General features: G+C 44.0%; 1 protein-coding gene across 1 annotated transcript in view; it reads left to right on the top strand.

Annotated features, from left to right (window-relative positions):
* WDPCP (WD repeat containing planar cell polarity effector) overlaps positions 1–25,669 on the top strand; it is a 422,579-nt gene that overhangs the window by 234,787 nt on the left and 162,123 nt on the right. Inside the window, exon 12 of the mRNA XM_075339251.1 lies at positions 17,303–17,426. Coding sequence (XP_075195366.1) covers positions 17,303–17,426 — 124 coding nt within the window. The remainder of the gene's footprint in view (positions 1–17,302; positions 17,427–25,669) is intronic.

Here is a 25,669-nt window from a genome sequence, read left to right as displayed (position 1 = left end):
GTCATCAAGCCGTGTGACGTCAGTGGGCGAATCAGGATCCACCAAGCATAGCACATGCTCACCCTCCTGCCTCTGGGAAATAGAGGCGGGATCCTCGGTCTCACAATGTGTAGAGATAACGGGAGTCTCACTGCTTCCCTGAGCAGCAAACCTCTGCACATTGTGCAACTTCACAGACCTTCGAGGCTGCTGAGCAGGAGGAGCTGCGGCAGGAAAGGAATGGGAGACCGCCTCATTTCTTGCAACAGGAGTACCACTAGGTGTCACCCTTGTGCTGCCTCTCTGAGGAGGTTTCTCCTGCACTCTGCGCAGTCTGGCAGACCTTTGGCGCTGCTGAGCGGGAGCACTCGTGGCAGGCAAGGAGACTGTCTCATTCCTTGCCACAGGAGAGCCACGAGGTGTAACACCTATGGAGGCCGGATGCAGCGCGATGCGGAAAAAACCGCATCCGCTCGCCGCATGCGGTTTTTTCCACTGCGCATGCTCAGTAGCATGCCGCAACCGGAAAAATCCGGACGGGCCGCATGTAAAAACTTATGCAAAGGATGCGGTGTTTTCGCCGCATCCGTTGCATAGTTTTCACAGCCGGATTGAGCAGCACTGCTCAAACCGGATGTGTGAAAGTAGCCTTAGAGTGCAGCTGTATGTGTTTTATAGTTAAAAAGTATATTCTGCAAAGAGTTTTCACTTAAAGTATATGAGATGAGAAGAATGGCCTGACTATTTTATAAAAACCACAAAAGGGGCAGTGTATTATTGCAGCTCGGTCCCGTTGATGTAATTTCAGACATTAAACATATCCAAATCTTATTAATTACTTTGACTTTTGATTAAAGTTTTATTATTCAGTATCCCAGCCTAACATTCCCTGAGCAATGACTGGTAATTATATAATTTCTGTAATACTTAGAATCAATCAGAGGGCACAGTTCACTTTTAGGAATCCCCTTTACTCAAGTATCTGGTCACAGGAAATCAAAACCCCAAACTAGACTAGTGTTTCGTATTCTGGATAATTGTCCAGAAGAGTTAGCGGTGCAGATGCACGGACAGCGACGACAAAAACTAAGTATAAAGTTAAAATGAAAAAAAAAGAGGGGGGTGCCAACCAAGGCAAAGGAGAAATGTTCCTCTTTAAGGGAATTGCCATGCTGACTGTCACGGATTGGGGTATGGAGATAACGGGAATAAGGTCTGCTAGACTGAATGCCTCTAATGGTGAGGATGTCTGGCCGCTGCTCCCACCCCAGGGGTGGGCTGGGACAGAAGTGGTTACACCCACACAATACAGAGGAAACGAGAGCTCAATCTCACGACACACACACACCAAGGTATAATACCATACACGACGATAAAGGGGAAAATAAGAAAAGGGGAGAAACAAAAGAAGATATGCAAACAACAATGCAGTCAAATACTAAACAGCACACGACTTGGCTCCAAAAGCAGGATCTTCAGCCTAAGCAGAACCTTCCTCTCTCTTCTTCTTGTGGTCAGTATAGAATAAATCTATATCTGGCGTCACAAGATGGGTCATGTGAGTATTTAAGGAGGAGGGGAGTGGTCAAAACAGGCTGCAACTGAGAACATCTAGTAAGCAGCAAACTGCAAGGAAAAATGACATTAACCCAAGAGAAGGCAAAATACATTTAATATGAAGGCCAAAAAATTAAACGTGAAGCGTTCCAAATCTCTCAAGGCAAGAAACACTCTTGACACCAACATAAGGAGACTTATAGGACATGCAATGCTCCTCTGGGAATTAAAAGATGCATATAGCCTCTTCCGAAAGGCGATGACTTGATCTCTAGGACTACCTACTTGATCCATTAATAAGCTTTGCCTCATAACTTTGGATAAGAAGCCAAACCAAGTCTCCTGCTTTGCACTGAGGAGGGGAAAACACTCTTAAACACATGTCTAGAAATAGAGTTTCTGGTTTGGCTTCTTATCCCAATCCATGTGGCAAGGCTCATTAAAAAGTTTATATTGACCTTTAGGATTGCTACATCCAATAAGTGGCACAAGAGGTACAGTCCTCTTCCTCTCTGAAGAGGCTATTTGCACACCAAGGCAAAAACCTTTAGAAAGAAGGTGTCATGATCCAGGACCGGTATTCTCCGCTCCAGAGTTTCCCAGATTCGGCCTGGTCATGTCAGGGGTTGACTCCCATCAGCCTCGTTCTGGTTTCAGGAGACACTATATCTGGTCTCTGTGATTGCATTCGGGTGGTTATAGTTTTACTCTGCAGCCTGTGACTGGTTCTGGTGAGATTTCCTGTTTGATCTGACCTTTTGATACCATGTCCTCACCTGTACCCTCCCCCGTTCGTCCATCTATCACAGTCCCTGACTTCCCTCTGCATACCTGATCTCCCGGCCTCTGACTGTTCTGTTTTTTCACTTGATTTTGATCCTCCCTTTGCAGTGACTTTACTCTCCTGGCTAAGACCCTGACGGCTTGACTACTCTATTGCCCCCTGGTGGTTCGCCTGTTAACTATCTTCTGAAGTTACTCTGCTGTACTTCAGCTGCCTTTCTGTTACAGTGTTACTTGGCTTCTCCTTCACTACTCTGCTTTCATCTAGTGGGGAATACGCTGTACTACGTCTTACTAGTTCTTTGTACAGCGTGACAGAAGGAATATAAACTGGAAAAAAACCAACCCACCTTGTCAGGCTGTGCTAAAATAGGCAGAACCCTATGTGGTTCTTATTTGAGTTTCTTGGATCCCCAGAAAGATCCAACTGCTGCACAGTTCTGCACTTTGCACTTTGGTGGGCATTGAACAGTGGATAGATGTTTGATCTCCCCAGCAGCATCTGGATTGTAGAAATGTTTTCCAACAACCGAAATGTAAATCTGATTAAGTACTGATATGGCCCGAGATCTGGTAACCTGCAAGGAACAGGATGCAGTACAGTGGAGAATCGAAAGAGTAGTCTGGGAAGGTGGGCCACAAACGGAAACAAAAGATGAGTCTGAACCGAGGATTAATTATTATAATGGGCAACACAGACCCACAGGGAGCTTCTTTAATATAGAAGGCCCTATGTTTTGGATGGTCAGATGACTACTTCTGTAGCAGAAATGATCTCTACCAGTCTTATACCCCAAGATATGACACTTGTGCCCAAAGAATTCTTGACTTGATCTTTCCACTGATAATTCTCATTTGTAGCCTGCTCTTTAGGCTTAAAAAAGTGTTACGCAAACTTTACTTCTTAAAACTAGCTTATCCTTGTATCCAGTACTCTTTATGGTAAAATAATTGCCTCTGCTTTTATTTTAATATTCAATTTAGATAAAAATGCCTGTTTTGAAATCTCTTGTGTTCTGTGTAGCCGAAAATGTACCATTAAAAAGCAGTTTAGCACAACGTTAGCTAGTCAATGTTAATTCCCACTGTGCTTCTTAAAACACTGTTATTGCTGTGTGCTTATTACAAAGATGATAGCTCCATGATACCAATAGGGGCTTCAGACAGGAGTACATTTGTTTTCAGCATCGAGTTATTATGTCTGAATCTAACAATTTTGAAATGCACGGTAATTTGTTTTCCTTTTTATTAGCACAACCTAGTGAGCCCTTTTTATTTAGTGGGATGTAACGGTTATCTTTTGAGATCTTTTTTCTTTTTTTCCTTTAGCTTCAAGCTGAGTTTTCTAATGAATTTGTAACTATAGAAGTAGTGACTCTTATTCCGTGTAGGTCGGAAAATTCAACAACGCAAAACATGCTGTCAGAAATCAGCAAAGCCAAAGAAAATGTCTTGGAGGAAATAAAAAAAACCAAACTATTCACTTCTCATCTAAACTGACTGCTGGTTTATAAAGTAAATACACAGTTCAGCTCATCTTGATGTGTATCTTTTCTAGTTCTGAAAATTGCTCATTGATCGTATTTGCATTTTTGGTTCTAGATGCTTTGTGCACAGAAATAATTTATAGATGTTTTTTAGACATCCAATCGTTTCAATTTAAAGAGGTTGTCCACTACTTTTACATTGATAATCTATCCTTAGGATAGGTCATCAATTTCTGATCTGCCGGGGTCCAACACCACGGACCCCCACTGATCAGCTGCTCTTAGTCCCGACGGCAGTAGCAGGCAGCTGGAAATGCTCAGTTCCGGAGCTGCTCCGTATCTAGATAGTAGATCTGTTGATCAGCTATTGTCAGTGGCAGCGGCAGCAGATCGGAAACGCTCAGTTTCAGTGCTGTCCTGTCAACTGTGAGTGGCCGCGGCCGGGTACTTGATTCACCTCCCAGTCAAATCAGTAGGAGGTGGATGTTCAGTAAGCAGATGCGGCTGCTATCAGAAGACAGAGCAGCTCCGGAACTGAGCATTTCCGGCTGTCGGCTACTGCTGCCGACACGGCAGCTGATCGGTGGGAGTGCGGGGTGCCAGACCTCGTCCAAACAGACATTGAAAGCCTATCCTAGAGATAGACCATTAATGTATAACTAGTGGCCAACTTTTTTAATATAAGAAGGTCATAATGGAACCAGGGAAATCTAGATAAAGACCAGTATGTCTTCCATATCACTATTACTGGGGTGGTCAACCAATTTTCTCTGTATAATAAAGAGGTTTTCCAGAGACTAAAAAGTTTTTAAACGGCTGTTAAGAAAATAAAATGAAGTCATTCACCTTGACAGATGCCTCGGGCTCCAGTTCTGACATTTACCTGATCCCTGATAGTCTCTGCACACTGTAACCGCCTGCTCCAATAATCACCGGATGAAGCAGGGTCATCTTCAGTTTGTCAAGATTTTCCTATTCAGAAGATGTGAAACTTTAAAAGATCGCGATAATAGCATTGCACCAGACAAAAATCAAAAAGTCTATAGTGCAGCATTAGCGTAAAATTTGTCACCCAGAGAAATCCTGTCTAAGGATAGAGTAAAATGCTAATATGGATTCAACAGTTTTCAGGTATGTTAGGCTTGGCTTACATGCCCAGTAAGCATCGTTAGAACGGATCCTGCAGAGATCTGCGAGTAAAAAAGTTGGGCAAACACAACTTTTTTGTCCGTTGTTTAATAACTAATGTCTGATGATCTGTTTGAACGGATGATTACAGGACATGTAAACTTAAGGCCGCTTTACATGCTGCGACATCGCTAGCGATGTTGCAAGCGATCACACCCACCCCCGTCGTGCGTGCGTCACGAGCAAATCGCTGCCCGTGACGAACAATATTGGTAGTACGCGTCACACGCACATACCTTCCTAACGACGTCGCTGTGGCCGGCGAACAAACTCTTTTTTAAGGGGGCGGTTCGTGCGGCGTCACAGCGACGTTACACAGCGGGCCACCAATAGAAGCGGAGGGGCAGAGAGCAGCCGCATTAACGTCACTCCCACCTCGTTGCCGGAGGACGCAGGAACGCTGTTGTTCGTCGTTCCCGGGGTGTCACATGTAGCGATGTGTGCTGTCTCAGGAACGACGAACAACCTGCGTCCCAAATGAGCAACGACATTTTGGAAAGGAACGACGTGTCAACAATCAACGATTTTTGACGCTTTTTGGATCGTTAGCGGTCGCTCTTAGGTGTCACACGCAACAACGTCACTAACGACGCCAGATGTGCGTCACGAATTCCGTGACCCCAGCGATAATCTCGTTAGCGATGTCGTTGCATGTAACGGGGCCTTTAGTCTTAATGGAGATGTCCGATGACATATATTTTTTTTTACAAAAGACTCAAAAAAGAAAAGAATGAATGTTAACATCACCCATCCTCACTGCACCTGTTCCTAATCTGCCTCATTCCCTGCTGATCTCTAGTTAGAGACATAAGACCGCTGCAGCCAAACACTGACAGTACTAAGTAGAAACTGGCGGACTATTGAGCTCAGTCAGATTGGGAGCATGAATTGGTTAGGTGTGTACTGCTTTTTATTTATTTTTTTAACCCATTCTAAGCCTTTTGTGAAAATTTTGTTACCGCTGGACACTTCCTTTAGACTGATTGTGCCGTCATAAGCTGGTTGTCTCATCATTAGCAGCACTTGCATAAATGATTTCCATAGCCCCTGGTCATATATTTACATTTTCTATACAAAGCTCATATAATCAATGATCTGAAAGACTCAAGACCATAAAACAGTTTAGCAGTGACCTTCTTTGTACTAAGACCGGTTTCTTTCATTAGCAAAAAGTCGAAAGATACAGATTACACAATACAGTGTTTCAATATTTCTTTAAAATTTTGCCAAAATCCATATATTAAATATTAATTTTGATAAAATGCAGCTTTGTGCTGATCCTAAAGTCTATATTCTTATCATAAAAATGTATGTTTTGTACCATGCTATACAAAAGAGGACAGCTCATAATGGAGCACTGCTGAGCACAGAAATATAGAGTTGTTAGCAGTCAATGTGAGGCGGATTGGTTCAATGGCGCTAGCAGATCCAACAACATAGCATGCAGAGTTTAAAGTTAAGGCAGTAGTGAGATGTAAGTATCTTAAGAGTAGCTGCCAAGATAGCGACTCACAGACTTGAAAGTGCTTGTATCAAAAATGACATGCAAGTCTGTTTTTCCTAGAGACTGCAACAAGACAAAAGCTGGAGATCCACTTGTATAAGCAATAGGGCGTTTGTTTCTAGTCTGTAGTGCTAATCTTGGTAGAAAAAGATACAAATTAAATGCAAGCATGTCTAATTCCTCACCTGTTAGGCTATTTGTGCATGTTAAGTATTTTTTGCTGAATTTTTTGCAGCATTTCTTGGCAGGAAAATTGGAGCACAAAACCACGCGTTTTTGCCTCTTTTTTATGTATTTTTTTGCTACGTTTTTTATGAGTTTTTTGCGCATGCTTGTTTTGCATGTGTTTTTCATTGATTTCAATGGTGAAAAACGCATGCCAAAATGCTAATAGAAGTGACATGATGCAGATTATTTTCTGCACCAAATCTACAAGGAAAAAAACTCAACATGTGGACTACACTTCAAGTTTTTTATTGACTTTGTCGGCATAAGGATTTGCGTGCAGTTTTGTGACCAAACTGCACTAAAAAAAAACAACTTTGGATCTGCCCTAGAGTAAAGCTGAGCTCTTAGGCTCTAGGCTACAGCAGTAAAATCTACTAGCGGATGATGTTCGGTTTTTTTGTTCCACAATCGTGAAAAAAATCTTGTCCAATTCCTTTTCAAGGAGGGAGATCTTATGAGATGCAACAGTTTAATTGAAGCTCTGAAGATAAGTCATATTCCAAAGGAATGGAGGTTATTTTCAGTTCGTCCAAAACAAACCTAAGAGCAGTGTTACTGGATAATGGCAATGCGCTACCTTCAATTCCAGTTGGTTCTGCCATCCACTTGAATGAAACCTATGACTACATAAAATAGCTGTTGAGGTGTCTTTACCATCATTTTTTACCTCTCTGTGGTGACTTAAAAGGGGGTTGCCTTCTTACTTGGTCTCCAGGGTGGATACACAAAGTAGTGCTGCTTTCTGTGGATTGGGATAGCCATGCACAAAAAAATTGCTACAATAAGAAACTAGCATCTCCTACATTCACTTCACACCGTGAGTAAAAATGTCCTCCATCTAGCACTTTTTGACCCACATAAAATTTTGTTACCACTATTGCATATCAAGTTAGGCCTAAGAACAAATGGACAAAAATGCAAAAGTATTCAAGTATCTCATTGATAAATATCCAAGGTGGAGTAAAGCAAAGATAAAGGACAGTCTTTTTTGGGCCTCAAATTCATAAGCTTCTTCAAGATGAGGAGTTCCTCTGCTTCTTGCAGGGTAAGGAAAAGGCTGCATGGTTAGCGTTCACATTAGTGGTAACTAATTTTTGGGAAAGTCAAGAGCAGATAACTATGAAGAATTGATGGAAAATCTAAAAGCATATAAGGATCTTGGCTCTAACATGTCCTTGAAGATTGATTTCTTACATTCGCATCTAGACTTTTTTCCACCAAACTGCAGAGCAGTGAGCACCGAGCACGATGAGAGACTTCACCAAGATATTGTGGGTATGGCAAAAAGATATCAAGAAAAATGGAATCCATCAATCCTCGCAGATTACTGTTGGAAAATAGTAAGAGATGATCCGATGAAGGTGTTCAAGGAACAAACAAAGTTGTCACTGAATCTGGACCGAACTTTGTAGTGCAATTTCTGTAACTGTTTCCGCTAAATAAATTTAAAAAAATTGTCACAACGAAATATTCTTCATCTTTATGTTTGCAATGATAATGCTTCAAAAAGTTCTGAAACTTGTATGCTTGATTATATGTAGCAGTAAAAGGAAAAGTCTTTGGTATCATAGAAACAAGAGTCGACTAAAAATTCTCATTGTAAGATTTGAATTGAGGAGGTTAAAATGATTAAGAAATGGCTCATTTCATAACGAAACCCGACAACTTTTGAAAATGTATAGAACAGTGTAATCAGTCTGTCTGCACCATGGACCACACATGGAGTTCATGTACCCATATGCCAGTACCGGCTTACAAATCAGAATAATTCATGGTATGAAGGGCCTCTCCACATTGTAGATGAGCACACCAGGCTGCACACGTAGCCTGTCATGTTCACAATTTCTGGTCATTGCTGGCCCAATTTTCATTACGGCTGTCTGATCCTGGCCTAAGTGACAATTTTTCCTGTACAACTTTGAAGCTAATGAGTAAACATTTGGGCCCTGGACAATTTCCTCTAAGTTTCCAAAATTACACCACATAAATATTGGGTGTCTACATAAATCAGTGTATTCCACAGAAATTTGAATCCATGATTGTTTTTAAAGGTGCTACTAGTATCCCTCATGGGCTAGAGTAGTTAAAGGGGTAAAAGTGAAAACTCAAGTGGTCTTCAGTGGTAGTGAGGTCTAGTGTACTGGTGGGGTTAGTTCCATGTTGGCTAGTGGTCCTGGGTAATAAAAGTGTCAGTGCCTACATACATGGTGGACAGTGTAGTGTAGGGGTTTAATATTAGCAATAGTTAATGGTAGTGAAAGTAGAAATACCAACATCCCTTGTGGTCTAGGACATTGAAGAGGTAATGCCAGTATTTGGTTTTTGAATGTTAACCTTTGTCTGCATCTCTGTTGACCCAGGACAATGAAGAGAGTAATGCCAGAATCCCTGGTGGTCTAGGACAGGGAAGGAAGTTAATATTAATATTATTTATTATTATAGCGCCATTTTTCCATGGCGGTTTACATGTGAAAGGGGTATACAAAATAGGGACAAGTACAATAATTATAAACAGTACAAGGCACAGATCGGTACAGGAGGATGGAGGTCCCTGCCCGCGAGGGCTCACAGTCTACAAGGGATGAGTAAGGATACAGTAGGTGAGGGTAGAGGTGGTCGTGCGGCGCTGTATCAGACTGAGGGTTACAGCAGGTTGTAGGCTTGTCGAAAGAGGTGGGTCTTCAGGTTCCTTTTGAAGTTTGTCAAGGTAAGCGAGAGTCTGATATGTTGTGGCAGAGCATTCCAGAGTATGGGGGAGGCAAGCGAGAAATCTTGGATGCGATGGTAGGAAAAGGAGATGAGAGGGGAGTAGAGAAGGAGATCTTGTGAGGATCGAAGGTTACGTGCAGGTAAGTACCGGGAGACTAGGTCACAGATGTAGGGAGGAGATAGGTTGTGACGGGATTCGTTGGGCAGTGGGAAGTCAGTGAAGGGATTAGCAGAGAGGAGAGGTCGGGGAGTATTGGGGGGACAGGTGGATTAGTCGGGCAGCATAGTTTAGAATAGGTTGTAGGGGTACGAGACTGCTAGAATGGAGGCAGCAGAGCAGGAGGTTGCAATAATCCAGGCGGGAGATAATAAGGGCATGCACTAGGGTTTTTGCAGCTTCTTGGGAAAGGAATGCACGGATCCGGGAAATGTTTTTGATTTGGAGGTGGCAGGAGGCGGAGAGGGCTTGGATGTGTGGCTTGAAAGAGTGAGCAGAGTCTAGAGTTACTCCCAAGCAACGAGCACGTGGGACTGGGGAACGTGAGCAGCCATTGACATTGATGGATGTGTCAGGTGGGGGGGGGTTGACTGAGGAGGAGGAAAGATAATGAATTCTGTTTTGTCCATGTTCAGTTTTAGGAATCGAGCAGAAAAAAAGGATGAAATAGCAGACAGACATTGTGGGACTCTGGTTAGTAGGGAGGTGATGTCAGGTCCAGAGAGGTAGATCTGCGTACCATGAGCGTAGAGGTAATATTGAAAGCTATGGGACTCTATAAGTTGTTCCAGGCCGAAGGTGTAGATGGAGAACAGCAGGGGTCCTTGAACTGAACCTTAGGGTACCCTGACAGATAGGGGGCGAGATGAGGAAGTGGTGTGAGAGTGGTAAACACTGAAAGTTCGGTTGGCTAAGTATGAGGAGATCCAGGATAGGGCCAATTCTGTGATGCCCAGAGATGAGAGAATTTGTAGTAGAAGGGAATGGTCTACTGTGTCAAAGGCAGAGGACAGGTCCAGGAGGAGGAGGACAGAGTAGTGTCACTTGGCTTTTGCGGTTAGTAGATCATTAGTGACTTTAGTTAGGGCAGTTTCAGTGGAATGATGCGGTTGGAAGCCAGATTGTAGACAAAGAGGGAGCAGGAAGAGAGGTATGAGGACAATTCGAGATGGACATGCTGTTCCAGTAGTTTTGAGGCATAAGGGAGAAGTGATATGGGGCAATTGTTTGACACAGAGGAAGGGTCAAGGGAGGGCTTTTTGAGGATGGGTGTAATGGAGTCATGTTTAAAGCATGAAGGGAAAACACCAGTTGTTAGTGATAGATTGAAGAGATGGGTTAGGGATGGGATGAAGACTGTGGTGAGATTGGGGATGAGGTGGGATGGGAGTGGATCAAGCGGACAGATGGTGAGATGTGATCTTGACAGTAGAGTGGAAAGATGGTCCTCTGTCATGGTGGAGAAGCTGGATTCAATAGAAATAAGTAAATTGGTTAAATAGGTTGTCCGGGACCAACAATGGTGACCTGTCAGAAGGTTAGACCCTTGATATGGGTCGGTAGGTGTCCAACACCCAACACACAGTTATCAGCTGATATTCGCATCAGTAGCAGTAAGCTGTAAGCGATGTTTAGGGCACAACATAGCCACCTCGTACATTTTTTAGTGACTGCTGCTGAGTACTTCGCTTTATCTGCCATTCACTTGACCCAAGAACAATTTGATTTAACTAAAAAGTGTATCCCCATGTAAGGCATGAAATTATTTTTTCCGTAACATTTGTTTTAAAATGTCGAGGGGCGGCCAATAGTCATGGTTGTTATATGAATAGACTATATCTTTTTCAATTACTCTTTTGATGTTTAACAAATTAAGAGATCATTATATACAATTTATGTATTTGATGTCTTTATAAAACAATGTACAATCTGTAGTGATGAGTGCACAATATGCAGCCGGCGGATGCATGAAATAAAAAAGACAGAGGTTCTCTGCAGCTAAGAGGATCTTGTACTTGAACTCAAATTAGTAGCATAGCAGACATTAAATTTCATATCTATTAAAGCAGTGTCACTCTGCTGTCTCACACGCCTTCTCAGTACCATCCTACTCCCCACGTTCTCCACTTTGCTCCCCTTAGTGGCAGGTCTTTTGCTGAGCTGCCTTGCAGCACTTCCAGCTCTGCTGCATCCTCCTGTCTGGAGACCCTTCTCCTGGCTATAGGGAGGTGCAGCCAGACTCTGCTGCTGGAATATATATCATTGTGTCCAGCAGAGTTCTGCTTCCCTGGACAATTCCCTGCCAGCAGGTGCCTTATTAGACAGCCCCTCTCCCCACTCTGGTGTCTGACCTATTTTCTTAGTTTTCTGTTTGCTTGCATGCTATGTTCTATTCTGTCTGTCCACCTGTCCTGTATTACTACTTGTCCTGTTATCCTGTGGGGCTCTGTCTGTCTGGTCAGTCCATTCTTGTCTCCTCTTTATCTCACCTGTTTTCTCCCTGACTTTCTTATTGTTTGTTCCTGATTTCTCTTCCCTAGTCCTCGTCTGTTTCCTGTACCTGTGCTGTTTGTCCCATCCTCTTGCTCTCTGCCCGTGTCTCTGGGTTCTGCCTTATGTCTCCTGCACCATGACTCTCTGGTCAGCTGCTGCAGGCCCGGGGACCGCCCTGGAGTCATACCTGGCGACTTCCTGTGGCCCAGCCTATCCTAACCACCAGAGTCTCTAGTGAAGACCAGTTAGTCGCTTAGTTGCAACCCTCCACACATGGTAAGCCCGAGTCCTGTGGCACAGTGGGTCCACACATCTCGTCCGTCGTCACTAGGAGTTTTCCATTTCACATAACTAAATCTATGAATACTGAAATGTTCTACCACTTTTTTCATATATTTTGGGTCTAATGTATAAAAACAGTTTCAAGAAACTTGTCTTGCGTATTGTGACACCCTGCGGCAAAGACACCGGCATACTCACCCTTCTGTCCACTCATCGGCATCTCCAGTTCTCGCTCCTACTCCCTGGGCTTGCGTACGATGCACAGGTCTTCCGGTAGCGCGCTGAGGACACAAGCGTCTCCACTCCCCGCTTCTTAAAAGGGCAGTGCACGCACTCTGTAAGTGTCCCCAGCCAATGGCTGGAGGACACTAGGTACTTAAGACATCCTTCCTTCCCCTGTGGGAGGTGCCTGAGTAACCTGTTCATTCGATTGTGCATAGTTGCTAGTTGTCAGGTCTCTTATCCTGTGCCTGTTTCTTGTGCCCGTATCCTTTGTCTGCTAACCTAAACCTGTGTTACAGGGCTTGCCTCCAGTCAGTACCTGCCTGCTACTATCATCTTGTCCATCTGTGTACCAGCCTCTCCGTCAGTGTCAGCCTGCCTGCCAGTACCAGCCTATCCAAATGTACCAGCTTGCCTGCACCCGAGTCCGTCCCTACGTCCCTGACCCCTGGGGACAGCTGCTCCAGTACCAAGAGTTCCCCTGGAGTGGTACCTGGAGGCTACCTTCCAGTACAAGCCTAACCTCACCATCAGAGGATCTAGTGAAGACAAGGTAGTTGCTTAGCTACGCCCCTTCAGGGTAAGCCCGGTCCTGTGAGGCAGTCTACACCCACCCTCGTGACACCTATTGCAACCAATCACATTTCATTATTTGTTTTTTTTAGGGCAGCAGTTAAAAAAAGAACAGATAATCTGAATGATTGCTTTGGGCAGAAAAGTTGAAGCTTAAAGGGGTTGTCCAGTCAGAACACATAATCAGCTATCTGCAGAACAGATGATAACTTGCTGATTAGTGGGTATCCCACAGCTGGGACTTAAGGGTGCTTTACACGCTGCGACATCGCTAGTGATAACTAGCGATGCCGTGCGCGATAGCACCCGCCCCCGTCGTTCGTGCGACATTTGGTGATCGCTGCCGTAGCGAACATTAACGCTACGGCAGCGTCACACGCACATACCTTTTCAGCGGCGTCGCTATGACCGCCGAACAATCCCTCCTTCAAGGGGGAGGTGCGTTCGGCGTCATAGCGACATCAATGCGGCGTCACTAAGCGGCCGCCCAATAGTAGAGGAGGGGCGGAGATGAGTGGCCGAAACATGCCGCCCACCTCCTTCTTTCCTCATTGCCGGTGGACGCAGGTAAGGAGATGTTCGTTGTTCCTGCGGCGTCACACATAGCGTTGTGTGACGCCGCAGGAACGACGAACAACCAGCGGCATGCACCACCAATGATATTATGAAAAGGAGCGATGTGTCAACAATCAACAATTTTTGACGCTTTTGCGATCGTTGATTGTCGCTCCTTGGTGTCACACGCAGTGATGTCGCTAACGGCGCCGGATGTGCGTCACTAACGACATGACCCTCCCCGACGATATATTGTTAGCGATGTCGCAGCGTGTAAAGCAGCCTTTAGACTAGGTTGACATGATAGTATAAAAAATCGGTTCAAATTTCATCTAGAAAAGTTGAACAATTTTTTTCTCATTAGTCAACCGTGTGTAGTCCGTTTTTTTTTTATTCAGCAGCTGTTAATTATTTACAGAACCATTTACACTTTCATATGTTACAAAATTGCAATGTACCTGTAAAAATTGGAAGCCATGCTTTGCATCCAATTTTTTTTTATCTCACACCCATAATCAAATCGTAGCATGCTGTGATTTTTTTTTTTTTCCTAGACGGATTATGTCAGTGAAAAATAACTAGTCATCTGCACTGCCTGAATAGCAAGGGTTAGTATGCTGTCCGATAGAAAAATCAGCGCATGTCCAATTTATACAGTGGTCTGAATGAGCCCTTAGGCGGGCTTTGCACACTACGATATCGCAGGTGCGATGTCGGTGGGGTCAAATTGAAAATGACGTACTTCCGGCATCGCATGCGACATCGTAGTGTGTAAAGGTTCGATGATACGATTAATGAGCGCAAAAGCGTCGTAATCGTATCATCGGTGCAGCGTCGGCGTAATCCATAATTATGCTGATGCAACGGTCCGATGTTGTTCCTCGTTCCTGCGGCAGCACACATCGCTGTGTGTGAAGTCGCCGGAGCGAGGAACATCTCCTACCGGCGTCACCGCGGCTTCCGTAGGTTATGCGGAAGGAAGGAGGTGGGCGGGATGTTTACATCCTGCTCATCTCCGCCCGTCTGCTCCTATTGGCCGCCTGCCGTGTGACGTCGCAGTGACGCCGCACGACCCGCCCCCTTAATAAGGAGGCGGGTCGCCGGCCAGAGCGACGGTCGCAGGGCAGGTGAGTGCATGTCAAGCCGGCGTAGCGATAATTTTCGCTACGCCAGCTTTCACAAGATATTGTACCTGCGACGGGGGCGGGGACTATCGCGTGCGACATCGCAGCATCGGCTTGCGATGTCGCAATGTGCAAAGCCGCCCTTAGGGGTACTTTACACGCTGCGACATCGCTAGCATCGGCTAGCGATGTCCAGCGCGATAGCACCCGCCCCCGTCGCACATGCGATATGTGTTGATTGCTGCCGTAGCGATAATGTTCGCTACGGCAGCTTTACACACACATACCTGCTCGGCGACGTCGCTGTGGCTGCCGAACAATCCCTCCTTCAAGGGGGAGGTGCGTTCGGCGTCACAGCGACGTCACCGCAACGTCACTAATCGGCCGGCCAATAGAAGCGGAGGGGCGGAGATGAGCGGGACATAACATCCCGCCCACCTTCTCCCTTCCGCATTGCCGTCGGGATGCAGGTAAGGAGATGTTTGTCGCTCCTGAGGGTTTACACATAGCGATGTGTGCTGCTGCAGGAGCGACAAACCGACATTATGAAAATGAACGACGTTACACAGATCAGCGAGATTGTGCTCGTTCATTGTTCCACCTAGGATTTACACGTTGCGATGTCGCTACCGGCGCCGGATGTGCGTCACTAATGACGTGACCCCGACGATATAGTGGTGGCGATGTCGCAACGTGTAAAGTACCCATACACTGATTGGCAGATCGAGTAATTTTTATCTCCAACTGGGAACCTTTATCCTTGTTACAGAAGGATGGTCAGCCACTATTCAATCTCTATGGGGCTGCCGGAAAAAAGAGCACTGTCCGTTATACCCAAAGGGAATGAATGTAGCGTAGGTCACAGATGTGCATTGGCCACTCCATTATAATAGGGATAAAAGGTCCCCAATTCTGCCGTTTTGGGGGTCCCAGCGGTCGGACGCCAACTGATTGAGCTTACTTTTCTCTTATCGCACGGATAGGAGATAACTTATTTTCACAGGACAACCCTTTTATTTTATTTTCACAGGATATCCTTCATCACAGTATGAGGAAAGGTCCTCAGGTACTTTGTGCTTTACTTCCTCGCAGTTTTGCATCTCTGTTTGCTGTCAGGGAATGGAAACATTCTTCAATACATTCAGATGCTGAGCTTGCAGTGTTGTAAATAAGATTTCAAGAAAACTCATTCACACGCCGTGGAGAAAATCCACAGCATAAATTGACCATCGCTGTGGTTTTGAGACCCCCCAGCATGTCAATTTATGCTGTGTAGATCACAGTGGATTTCACCCTGTGGATTTTGCTGCATAAATTCCTCAGTGGATATGAAAAATGGCAACATTCTCTTATCATAGAGTGAAATACTTCAATAGAATAACAGAAAATACGCAGATAAATTCAAGATGATTCAGGATGATTTTCACAGCGTGTGCGTCAAGGCTTGGTGCTACACCTGGGCATAAATACTTTGCAATCTCTGGCAATATGCGCATTTGATTTTCTACCATTATGTGTATGTATTCCAGCATAATATTAAGGCTGGCATCACTGACGCATGGGGCCGACAGCCATGTCCACCTGCGGCCACCAATGACTGCAATAGTGTGCAATAGCACTACAGTGTTATGTACAAACTCATTGTCATGGGTGACTGACAGTCATGTGGTTTCTTGCAATAGAAGATCACAGCGTTTGGCTGTGCAAAATGCTCCCAGATTTTATATTCTTCTTACTGGTAGTATCCATTGTACTAGGTAACTGTTGGATTTTCATCTATTCTGCTTGAGGACCCAGGGGATCGCATCTTCTGCCCAGCTGCTGATTATCAGTATTCTCATTGTGCTTAAATACTTCCATCATCCCTGGACTTCTGCTGGTGATATATATTCAGATGATTCAGCTCTTGTTGTAAGCAGGTGGCTTGCACTCATCTGTGGTATCTTTTCTGCTCTGTTCTGAACTTCTACCTGAGTCATCTGTGGATATGTAGTTCATGCACTTTCACCTGTATATCGTGCTTGTGTTTTCTATAGTGTTTATTGGGGTTGACAAAGAGCTCATCCCATCCGGTTCCTATTTAGGGCCCAGCACTAGGGATACCTAGGGTCAGGTATCCGGCTCAGCGCATAAGTGCGGAACCTATCTAGAGTGCTGAGGGACCCCAGGGACAAAGCGGTAGGTTTGGTCAGGGGTCACCATCTCCCTCTTCCCTAGACGCAGGGTTTCCCTTCCCATTTGCTGTTCGCTTGGTAATTCTCCATACCTAGCGTGACACTCATTCGCTTTTTTTCCCCTGCAAAAGGGCATGGCTGCATTACTACAAGTGTCATTGCAACGTGAGAACACTGCCTCATTCTTTCAAAATCTAAATATTACCTTTTGCACTATGGAGAGCAAATTCTCCAAGGTGTTGACCAGCATTGTAATAACCACACAATAACTGGGTAAAACCACTATTTGTCTGGTGCTCAAATTTAGGATTAAAGACAGTTGTTCAGTATTATTATTTGTTACTGATTGATGCAGTGTTGTATAAATTCTTCAGCTTGTGTTGCTGGTCTGATTATATGCATTAAAGTGTTAATCTCCACATTTCTGGCATTTTTTGTAACCACAGCTCAGTTGGAGTCCTGCCTCGGTACCTTCTATACACCGGCCAGCCCTCTCCTGGAGACCATCGTAATGGAGTACCGAGACCGAATCAGTAGATATGCCCGGAGATTTTTCCACCATCTTTTGAGGTAAGAAATATTGCTGGAGTAATCACAAAATTGTGCTTTTCATTATTCTGGAATTTTTTGTTAGACCCATTTTGATGCAAGAACACAATTGTCATAAGGCTCTCAAACATTTTGAAGCCTTGGCAGTGATGCTAGGTTCTCACCAGCAGTGGACATCTCTAACTGAAGAGGCATACAGGATATCCCCAGCTTACACCTTAGTATTGACAACTGTTTACTCAGTACCAACCAGTTTCCATTTACCTTTTTCACACTCCTACGTTTTTCTACCACAGTAACCAAATTAACCTTTTGTGATTAAAACACAGATTAATACAGACAAGGGAAAACCAAAACTCAGGCACACTGCAAAATCACAGGAATAAACAGTAAGAGACTAAGGAGAAAAGCAAGAGCAGGAAGGCAGAAACAAATAGACAACAAGAGTTAACGCCACAACCACTCACAGCAATAATGCACAACAACCACCATTAAGTCTGGATCACAACACCTCACCAGGCCAGTATAGATAAGCTATAGCTTGCATTAATGGAATATTCCAGCCGGCATATATAGGAGAGGAGCAAACATGACTGACTCCCCCACAGCATGCGATCAAAGAGACTAACAAGCAGCCCAGCAGAGATTAACTCTAAGGGGTACTTTACACGCTGCGACAACGCTGCCGATATATCGTCGGAGTCAAGTCGTTAGTGACGCACATCCGGCACCGGTAGCGACATCGCAGCATGTAACACAAATGAGCGACGATCAACGAGCGCAAAAACGTGGAAAATCGTTGCTCATTGACATGTCGTTCATTTCCATAATATTGGTGCTGCTGCCGGTACGATGTTGTTTGTCATTCCTGCGGCACCATACATCGCTGTGTGAGGCGCCGCTGGAACGACAAACATCTCCTTACCTGCGTCCACCGGAAAAGGAGGAAGGAAGGAGGTGGGCGGCATGTTCCGGCCGCTCAACTCCTTCCCTCCTTTTCTATTGGGCGGCGCTTCAGTGATGCTGCTGTGACGTCGCTGTGACGCTGAACGAACCACCCCCTTAGAAAAGAGGCGGTTCGCCGGTCACAGCCATATCGCAGAGCAGGTATGTGCGTATGACGCTGCTATCGCACGCGACATCGCTAGCAATTGCTAGCGATGTCGCAACGTGTAAAGCACCCCTTAGCATGCCTAGGTCTATTGATCGACGCCCACTTCTCCCTGCACTAATCACAGACAACAGAGAAGTTAGTGGATAGAGTACCAGAATCTGTAGCTTCCACAGATCCTGATGCCGCCATGACAGTTGGCAATGCCTATAGAAATCCCCTAGTGACGCTGTGTTTGTGAATACAGTGACTACAGACTGAGTTAGTTGGGGTCCAGATTGCAGATCCAGGTAAAATCTTGTAGCATGCTTTGTCAGTGGTATTTATTGGATGCCACTGAAGTATGTCAGAGATCCAGATTTTCCATTAATTCAGTTGCTTTGCTCCTTTAACAGAACAAAATAATGGAAATAGGAAAATCAGGTGCGAACAAAGCCTTTTATAAGTGAAATCTGTAGTGAGCTTGTCTGCAAGCAGGTCTATTACCCTTCTGTCTCTTCTGAAGATGCCTGTAATCTGATTTGTGACGAAAACAAAAATCATCTTTCAACTGGTCATTACTCATCTTATAAGATGTACAGAAGCAGAAAAATAAGTGTCAGAATAGCTCAGTGGCCAATTTCACTTTTAACTTCCGTGATTCCCTGAAAATAAGACACAGTCTTATATTATTTTTGGTTCCAAAAGTTGTTCTAGGGCTTATTTTCAGGGGATGACTTATATTTTGTATTGGTGTCAGTGAGTGGGTCACCGGTTAATGAAACATTAATATGCACCCCTTCCCCTACCCATAATCTCACCCACCCTTCTGCTGGTGTCAGAGATATCTAACTTGTGTTAAAAAAAAAAAAAAATGAATATTCACCCCCATCCATCCCTATGCACAGCGACAGTGATTCACTCACACTGTCATATTACTGCCCGAAGAACGCAGCTCGTGAATCTTCTGACCTGTGCATGTCAGCGTGTATATCTATCCAGCTGATCGATTGCTGGGACTTGCCGGGTCTCGCTGTTTGAGGACATCGCAAAACCTTTGACTTTCGCCTGTCATACGCTACATCAGCATTATGGAAGAGAAGAAAATCCACATGGTCACCTGCAACACATGCTACATGTTTACGGATCTGCCGCACAAAAAATTCAACTTCACCTGTCAAAAGTGCAAACTTGTTGCCCTCTTAGAGGAAAAGGTGCGGGGACTGGAAGAAAGAATAGCAACTTTGAAGCTAATTAAAGAACATGAGGACTTCTTGGACGAGGCAGAAGCAACAATTCAGGATATGGAAAGTGAGAAAAGCTTCAGAACACATACAGAGGCTGAAAAGTGGACACATGTGACCAAAAGAAGCCAGCGGATCAAGTGGTCGGCACCACCCACACAGCTTAGCAACCAATATGAAGCCCTCATGCTGGAGAACGAAAATGGCACAGCTCAGGATGATACCGTCTCTACAGGAGAAGACACAGTATCATCAAAAGAAGTTACTTTGTCAACAAAAGCAGAAACAAAAGACACTCTAAAGCACTCAGGAGCAACAAGCAGTGCGTCCAGAAAGAAAAGAAGAGTGGTAGTTATGGGCGACTCACTACTAAGAGGCACGGAGGCAACTATCTGCAGGCCGGACATAACCGCACGAGAAGTATGCTGCCTACCAGGAGCAAAAATCAAGGATGTGGCCAACAGGATACCAACTATCCTCGGATCCAAGGACGAATACCCGTTCCTATTGATACATGTAGGAACAAACGACACGGCAAGAAATGATCTACCAACTATTTGTGAAGACTTTGAAATTCTGGGGAAGAAAATAAAGGAACGGAACGTACAGGTTGTTTTCTCATCAATCCTCCCAGTCGATGGCCATGGTGTCAGAAGATGGAATAAGATACTAGATTTGAACAACTGGCTACGACGGTGGTGCAGGCAGCAAGGATTTGGATTCTTAGACCATGGAGTGAATTACCTCTACGATGGACTTCTCGCAAGAGACGGGATACACCTCACAAAACCTGGGAAACACACGTTCGCCAGAAGGCTTGCCACACTCATCAGGAGGGCTTTAAACTAGAAGAAGAGGGGATGGGAGAAAAAACAGCAGACAAGAACATGCAGCAGAAGGACAAACTAATCAAGGATACTAGATGCCGTAAAGAGGACCCAAGACAGGGTACTAAGAAGGAAGCTGAGAAAAGGGGAGCAAAACTTCTTTCCTGCATGCTGACCAATGCAAGAAGCCTGACCAATAAGATGGAGGAACTGGAGCTGGTAATGTATGAGGAGAAATACGACATAGTAGGAATAACTGAGACATGGTTAGATGATAGTTATGACTGGGCGGCTAACCTGCAAGGATATGAATTGTTTAGGAGGGATCGTAAAAAAAGGAAAGGGGGTGGAGTCTGTCTATATATAAAGTCCAGTTTAAAGCCCAGACTAAGAGAAGATATTCAAGAGGGAAATGAAGAGGTGGAGTCTCTATGGGTGGAGATACAAGGAGGGAAAACTAATAAAATCCTCATAGGGGTTTGTTATAAGCCACCAAATATAACAGAAACCACTGAAAATGTATTATTGAAACAAATAGACAAAGCAGCAAATCACAATGAGGTGATTATTATGGGGGACTTCAATTACCCCGATATAGACTGGGAAACTGAAACCTGCGTATCTCAGAAAGGAAACCGGTTTCTGTCAGTAACTAAGGATAATTATCTGTCCCAACTTGTGCCGGGCCCAACTAGAGGGGCAGCCCTTCTGGACTTAATTTTAAGCAACAGGCCAGATAGAATAACAGACGTACGAGTGGATGGGCACCTAGGGAATAGTGACCACAATATAATACAATTCCACTTGTCCTTTAGTAAGGTGCCTTGGAGGGGGGTTACAAAAACGCTGAATTTCAGGAAAGCAAAGTTTGATCAACTTAGAGAAGACCTTCGCCAAATTGATTGGGACAATGTCCTCAAAAATGGGAGCACAGAAAATAAGTGGGACATTTTTAAATCGGTATTAAACACCCACTGCGAGCAAGCCATACCATACGGAAATAAAAGGGCTAGGAACAGGAGGAAACCAATGTGGCTAAATAAGGATGTAAAAGGGGCAATGAATAATAAGAAAAAGGCATTTAAAAAGCTAAAACAAGAAGGCAGCGAGGAAGCATTAAAAATATATAGAGAAAAAAATAAAATGTGTAAAAAACAAATATATTTAGCAAAAGTAGAAACTGAGAGACTCATTGCTAAGGAAAGCAAAACAAATCCCAAACTATTCTTTAATTATATAAACAGAAAAAAGATTAAAATTGATGGTGTTGGCCCTTTAAAGAATAATGAGGGTAAAATCATAGAAAGCGATGTGGGAAAAGCAAATGTTTTAAATACTTTTTTCTCAACTGTGTTCACACAGGAAAAGCATATGCCAGGGGAAATGCAGAGTGATCATGTAGATGCCCCATTAAGTATGACCTGCCTAACCCAGGAAGAAGTGCAGAACCGACTTAGTAACATTAAAATTGACAAATCACCAGGCCCTGATGGCATTCACCCTCGGGTATTAAGGGAGTTAAGTAATGTGATAGACAGGCCTCTATTCCTTTTATTTAAAGACTCTATAGAAACTGGGTCTGTTCCACTGGATTGGCGGCTAGCAAATGTGGTACCAATATTCAAAAGAGGGTGCAAAAGGGAACCTGGAAACTATAGGCCGGTAAGCTTAACATCTGTTGTGGGTAAAATGTTTGAAGGGTTTTTAAGGGATACTATTATGGAATGTCTCAATGTTAATAACTGTTTAACTCCATATCAACATGGATTTATGAAGGATCGCTCCTGTCAAACTAACCTGATCAGCTTCTATGAGGATGTAAGCTCTCACATGGACCGAGGAGAATCATTGGATGTCATTTATCTCGACTTCGGTAAAGCATTTGACACTGTCCCACATAAAAGACTGCTAAGTAAAATGAGAAAGCTTGGGCTCGGGGAAAATGTGTGTAGATGGGTAGGTAGCTGGCTTAGTGGTAGAAAACAAAGAGTGGTTATTAATGGTGCATACTCAGATTGGGCCAGGGTTACTAGTGGGGTGCCACAGGGGTCTGTATTGGGCCCCCTACTATTTAATATATTTATTAATGATCTGGTGGATGGTTTACAGAGTAAAATATCAGTATTTGCAGATGATACAAAACTATGTAAGGTAGTTAACACAAAGGAGGACAGTTTGCAACTACAGATGGACTTGAGTAAATTGGAGAATTGGGCTGAAAAATGGCAAATGAGGTTTAACACAGATAAGTGTAAGGTTATGCACATGGGAAGGAGAAACAGATGCTACGATTACTTACTAAATGGGAAACTGCTGGGGAAATCAGACATGGAAAAAGACTTAGGCATCTTAGTGAATAAGAATCTAAATTGGAGTGCCCAGTGTCAGGCAGCAGCCACCAAAGCAAATAGGGTGATGGGATGCATTAGAAGAGGTCTGGGGGCACGAGATGAAAACATCATTCTCCCTCTGTACAAATCACTAGTCAGACCACACTTGGAGTATTGTGTGCAATTTTGGGCGCCGGTGCTGAAGAAAGACATTACTGAACTTGAAAGGGTTCAGAGGCGGGCTACTAAAATAATAAATGGAGTGGGTGCATTACAATACACGGAAAGGTTATCAAAATTAGGTCTATTTACTCTAGAAAAGAGAAGACTTAGGGGAGACCTAATAAATATGTACAAATATATCAGAGGGCCATATAGAGATCTCTCCCATGATCTGTTTGTACCAAGGACTATGACAAGAACAAGGGGGCATTCTTTTCGATTGGAGGAAAGAAAATTCCTACATCAGCATAGAAGAGGGTTCTTCCCGGTAAGAGCAGTGAGGCTCTGGAACTCTCTTCCTGAGGAAGTGGTGATGGCCAACTCACTGAATGAATTTAAGAGAGGAATGGATGCATTTCTTGTTACCAAAAGTATAGAAGGTTATAAATAGCATAATCTTACAGGTAGATAGAAGAGCGACCAAGATTATTAGAGGAATGGGTGGGCTGCAATACCAAGACAGGTTATTAAACTTGGGGTTAGTTAGTTAGGAAAAACAAAGGCTTAGGGGGATCTAATCACAATGTATAAATATATGAGGGGACAGTACAGAGACCTTTCCAAAGATCTCTTTACACCTAGGCCTGCGACTGGAACACGGGGGCATCCGCTACGTCTTGAGGAAAGAATGTTTAATCATAATCACAGATGAGGATTCTTTACTGTACGAGCAGTGAGACTATGGAGCTCTCTGCCGTATGATGTTGTATTGAGGGATTCACAAGTAAAATTTAAGCAGAGCCTGATCGCATTAATTGAAAAATATAATATTACCAGTTATGTATATTGGATTTTATGACAGGGTGTTGATCCAGGGAACTAGTCTGATTGCCGTATGTGGAGTCAGGAAGGAATTTTTTTCCCCATTGGAGCTTATTTGACACATTGGGGTTTTTTTGCCTTCCTCTGGATCAACATGTTAGGCTACGGGTTGAACTAGATGGACTTAGAGTCTCCCTTCAACCTTAAAAACTATGAAACTATGAAACTATGAAGCTGTCATGCTCAGGTGTAGAGAGCCGTCGGCCAGTGTGAGCATTGCTCTGCGATTCACTGGCAGTACAGTCTGAGTGAACCGCTGACACTGGCAGAGCGGTGGGCGGGGAAGAGGGTGAATGTTCATTGTTTCATTAACACGTTCCAATCACTGTCGCCGGCAGAGCTGTGGACGGTATTATAACAGGGAAGAGGGGTGAATATTCATTCCGTTAAATCACTGTAAAGTGACTATAAGATTACAGCAGCGTACACCAATAAAAGTTACATAATCTGAAAGGGCTGCCCAAGCTCTATTCCAGGATACTATTATTATTATGATCCACAAATAGGGCTTATTTTTATAGTAGGGCTTATATTTTAAGCATACGCCAAAAAGGCCTATAAATCCTGCTAGGGCTTATTTTCGGGGGTAGGTCAAATTTTCGCGGAAAACCGGTAGAGATTAGCCAATCGATTTGCAGGACCTTGGTTTAGCGGCCAATTTTGTAGTCTGTGCTCCACGGACAGAAGTGTTGCCAATCTCCAGCATCCCTGGCGCCTCTTCTGATTAGTAGATCCAACACAACTTATTATTTATGTGATCCTGCAACAATAATGCCATGCTGGAGCCACAATCAGAAGAGACACCAGGGATTCTGACCGGGAGGAGGAGGATCACAGGACTCCTGTCTGGTGGCTGGAGACTACTCATGTGGCTTCCAGACCAGGGTACTATGAATTGATTCTGTCATCTCCATTATTAATACATATCTGACTGCAGAATGAGTTGTGTTACATACAGGCTGCAGAATTGTTTAATGGGAACCTTATTGCATTGATAAGTAGCCCAAAAAAAAATACAAATATATGTAGTAAATAAGCTTATAAGTTACATGTTGATTGGATGCAATATATTTTTATTTTTTTGGGGGGGGGGTTTGGCATCGCTTTTTTGGGTCATGAATATTTTCTTATATCTGTGCCATAACATCCACTGTGAAGTGGCTAACACGTTCTTTGGATACTGTTAATTTATTATCATTATAAAAGGTAGAGGCTGGTAGTCTGCCAACTTCTGGTCAAGGTTCAGTCAGCCCATTTGATAATATAAATTATTCTGACATGCATGTGTAGTCATGTGATTATTTCCTAAATGAGAAATGTTTCGATAGTAAATGTGATTTTCCGTTTCTTCCTCCCCAATGTAAGGTTGTCATAGTATCTATACTTCATAGCTAAGATAGATAATTCTATTCATATAGGAATAAAAGTGTATGTGATTGTTGCCAATGTGGTTTTAGCCTCACAAGAAGCAAGAGTATCTACAGTGAAAGGTATTAGTGACTATTTCCATGTGAGGAGCAGCATATATACAGCCTACAGCAACCAAACAACCAAAGTCTAAAGGCCGCTTTACGCGCAACGACATTGCTAGCGATGTCGAGCGCGATAGTACCCGCCCCCATCGTTGGTGCGACATTTGGTGCTCGCTGCCGTAACGAACATTATCGCTACGGCAGCGTCACATGCACATACCTTGTCAGCGACGTCGCTGTGCCCGCCGAACAATCCC

Source organism: Anomaloglossus baeobatrachus, chromosome 3, assembly GCF_048569485.1.
Source record: "Anomaloglossus baeobatrachus isolate aAnoBae1 chromosome 3, aAnoBae1.hap1, whole genome shotgun sequence".
Taxonomy (NCBI): Eukaryota; Metazoa; Chordata; class Amphibia; order Anura; family Aromobatidae; genus Anomaloglossus; species Anomaloglossus baeobatrachus.
Note: the sequence above shows the minus strand (reverse complement) of the source record. Positions and strands in the feature narration are given on the sequence as shown.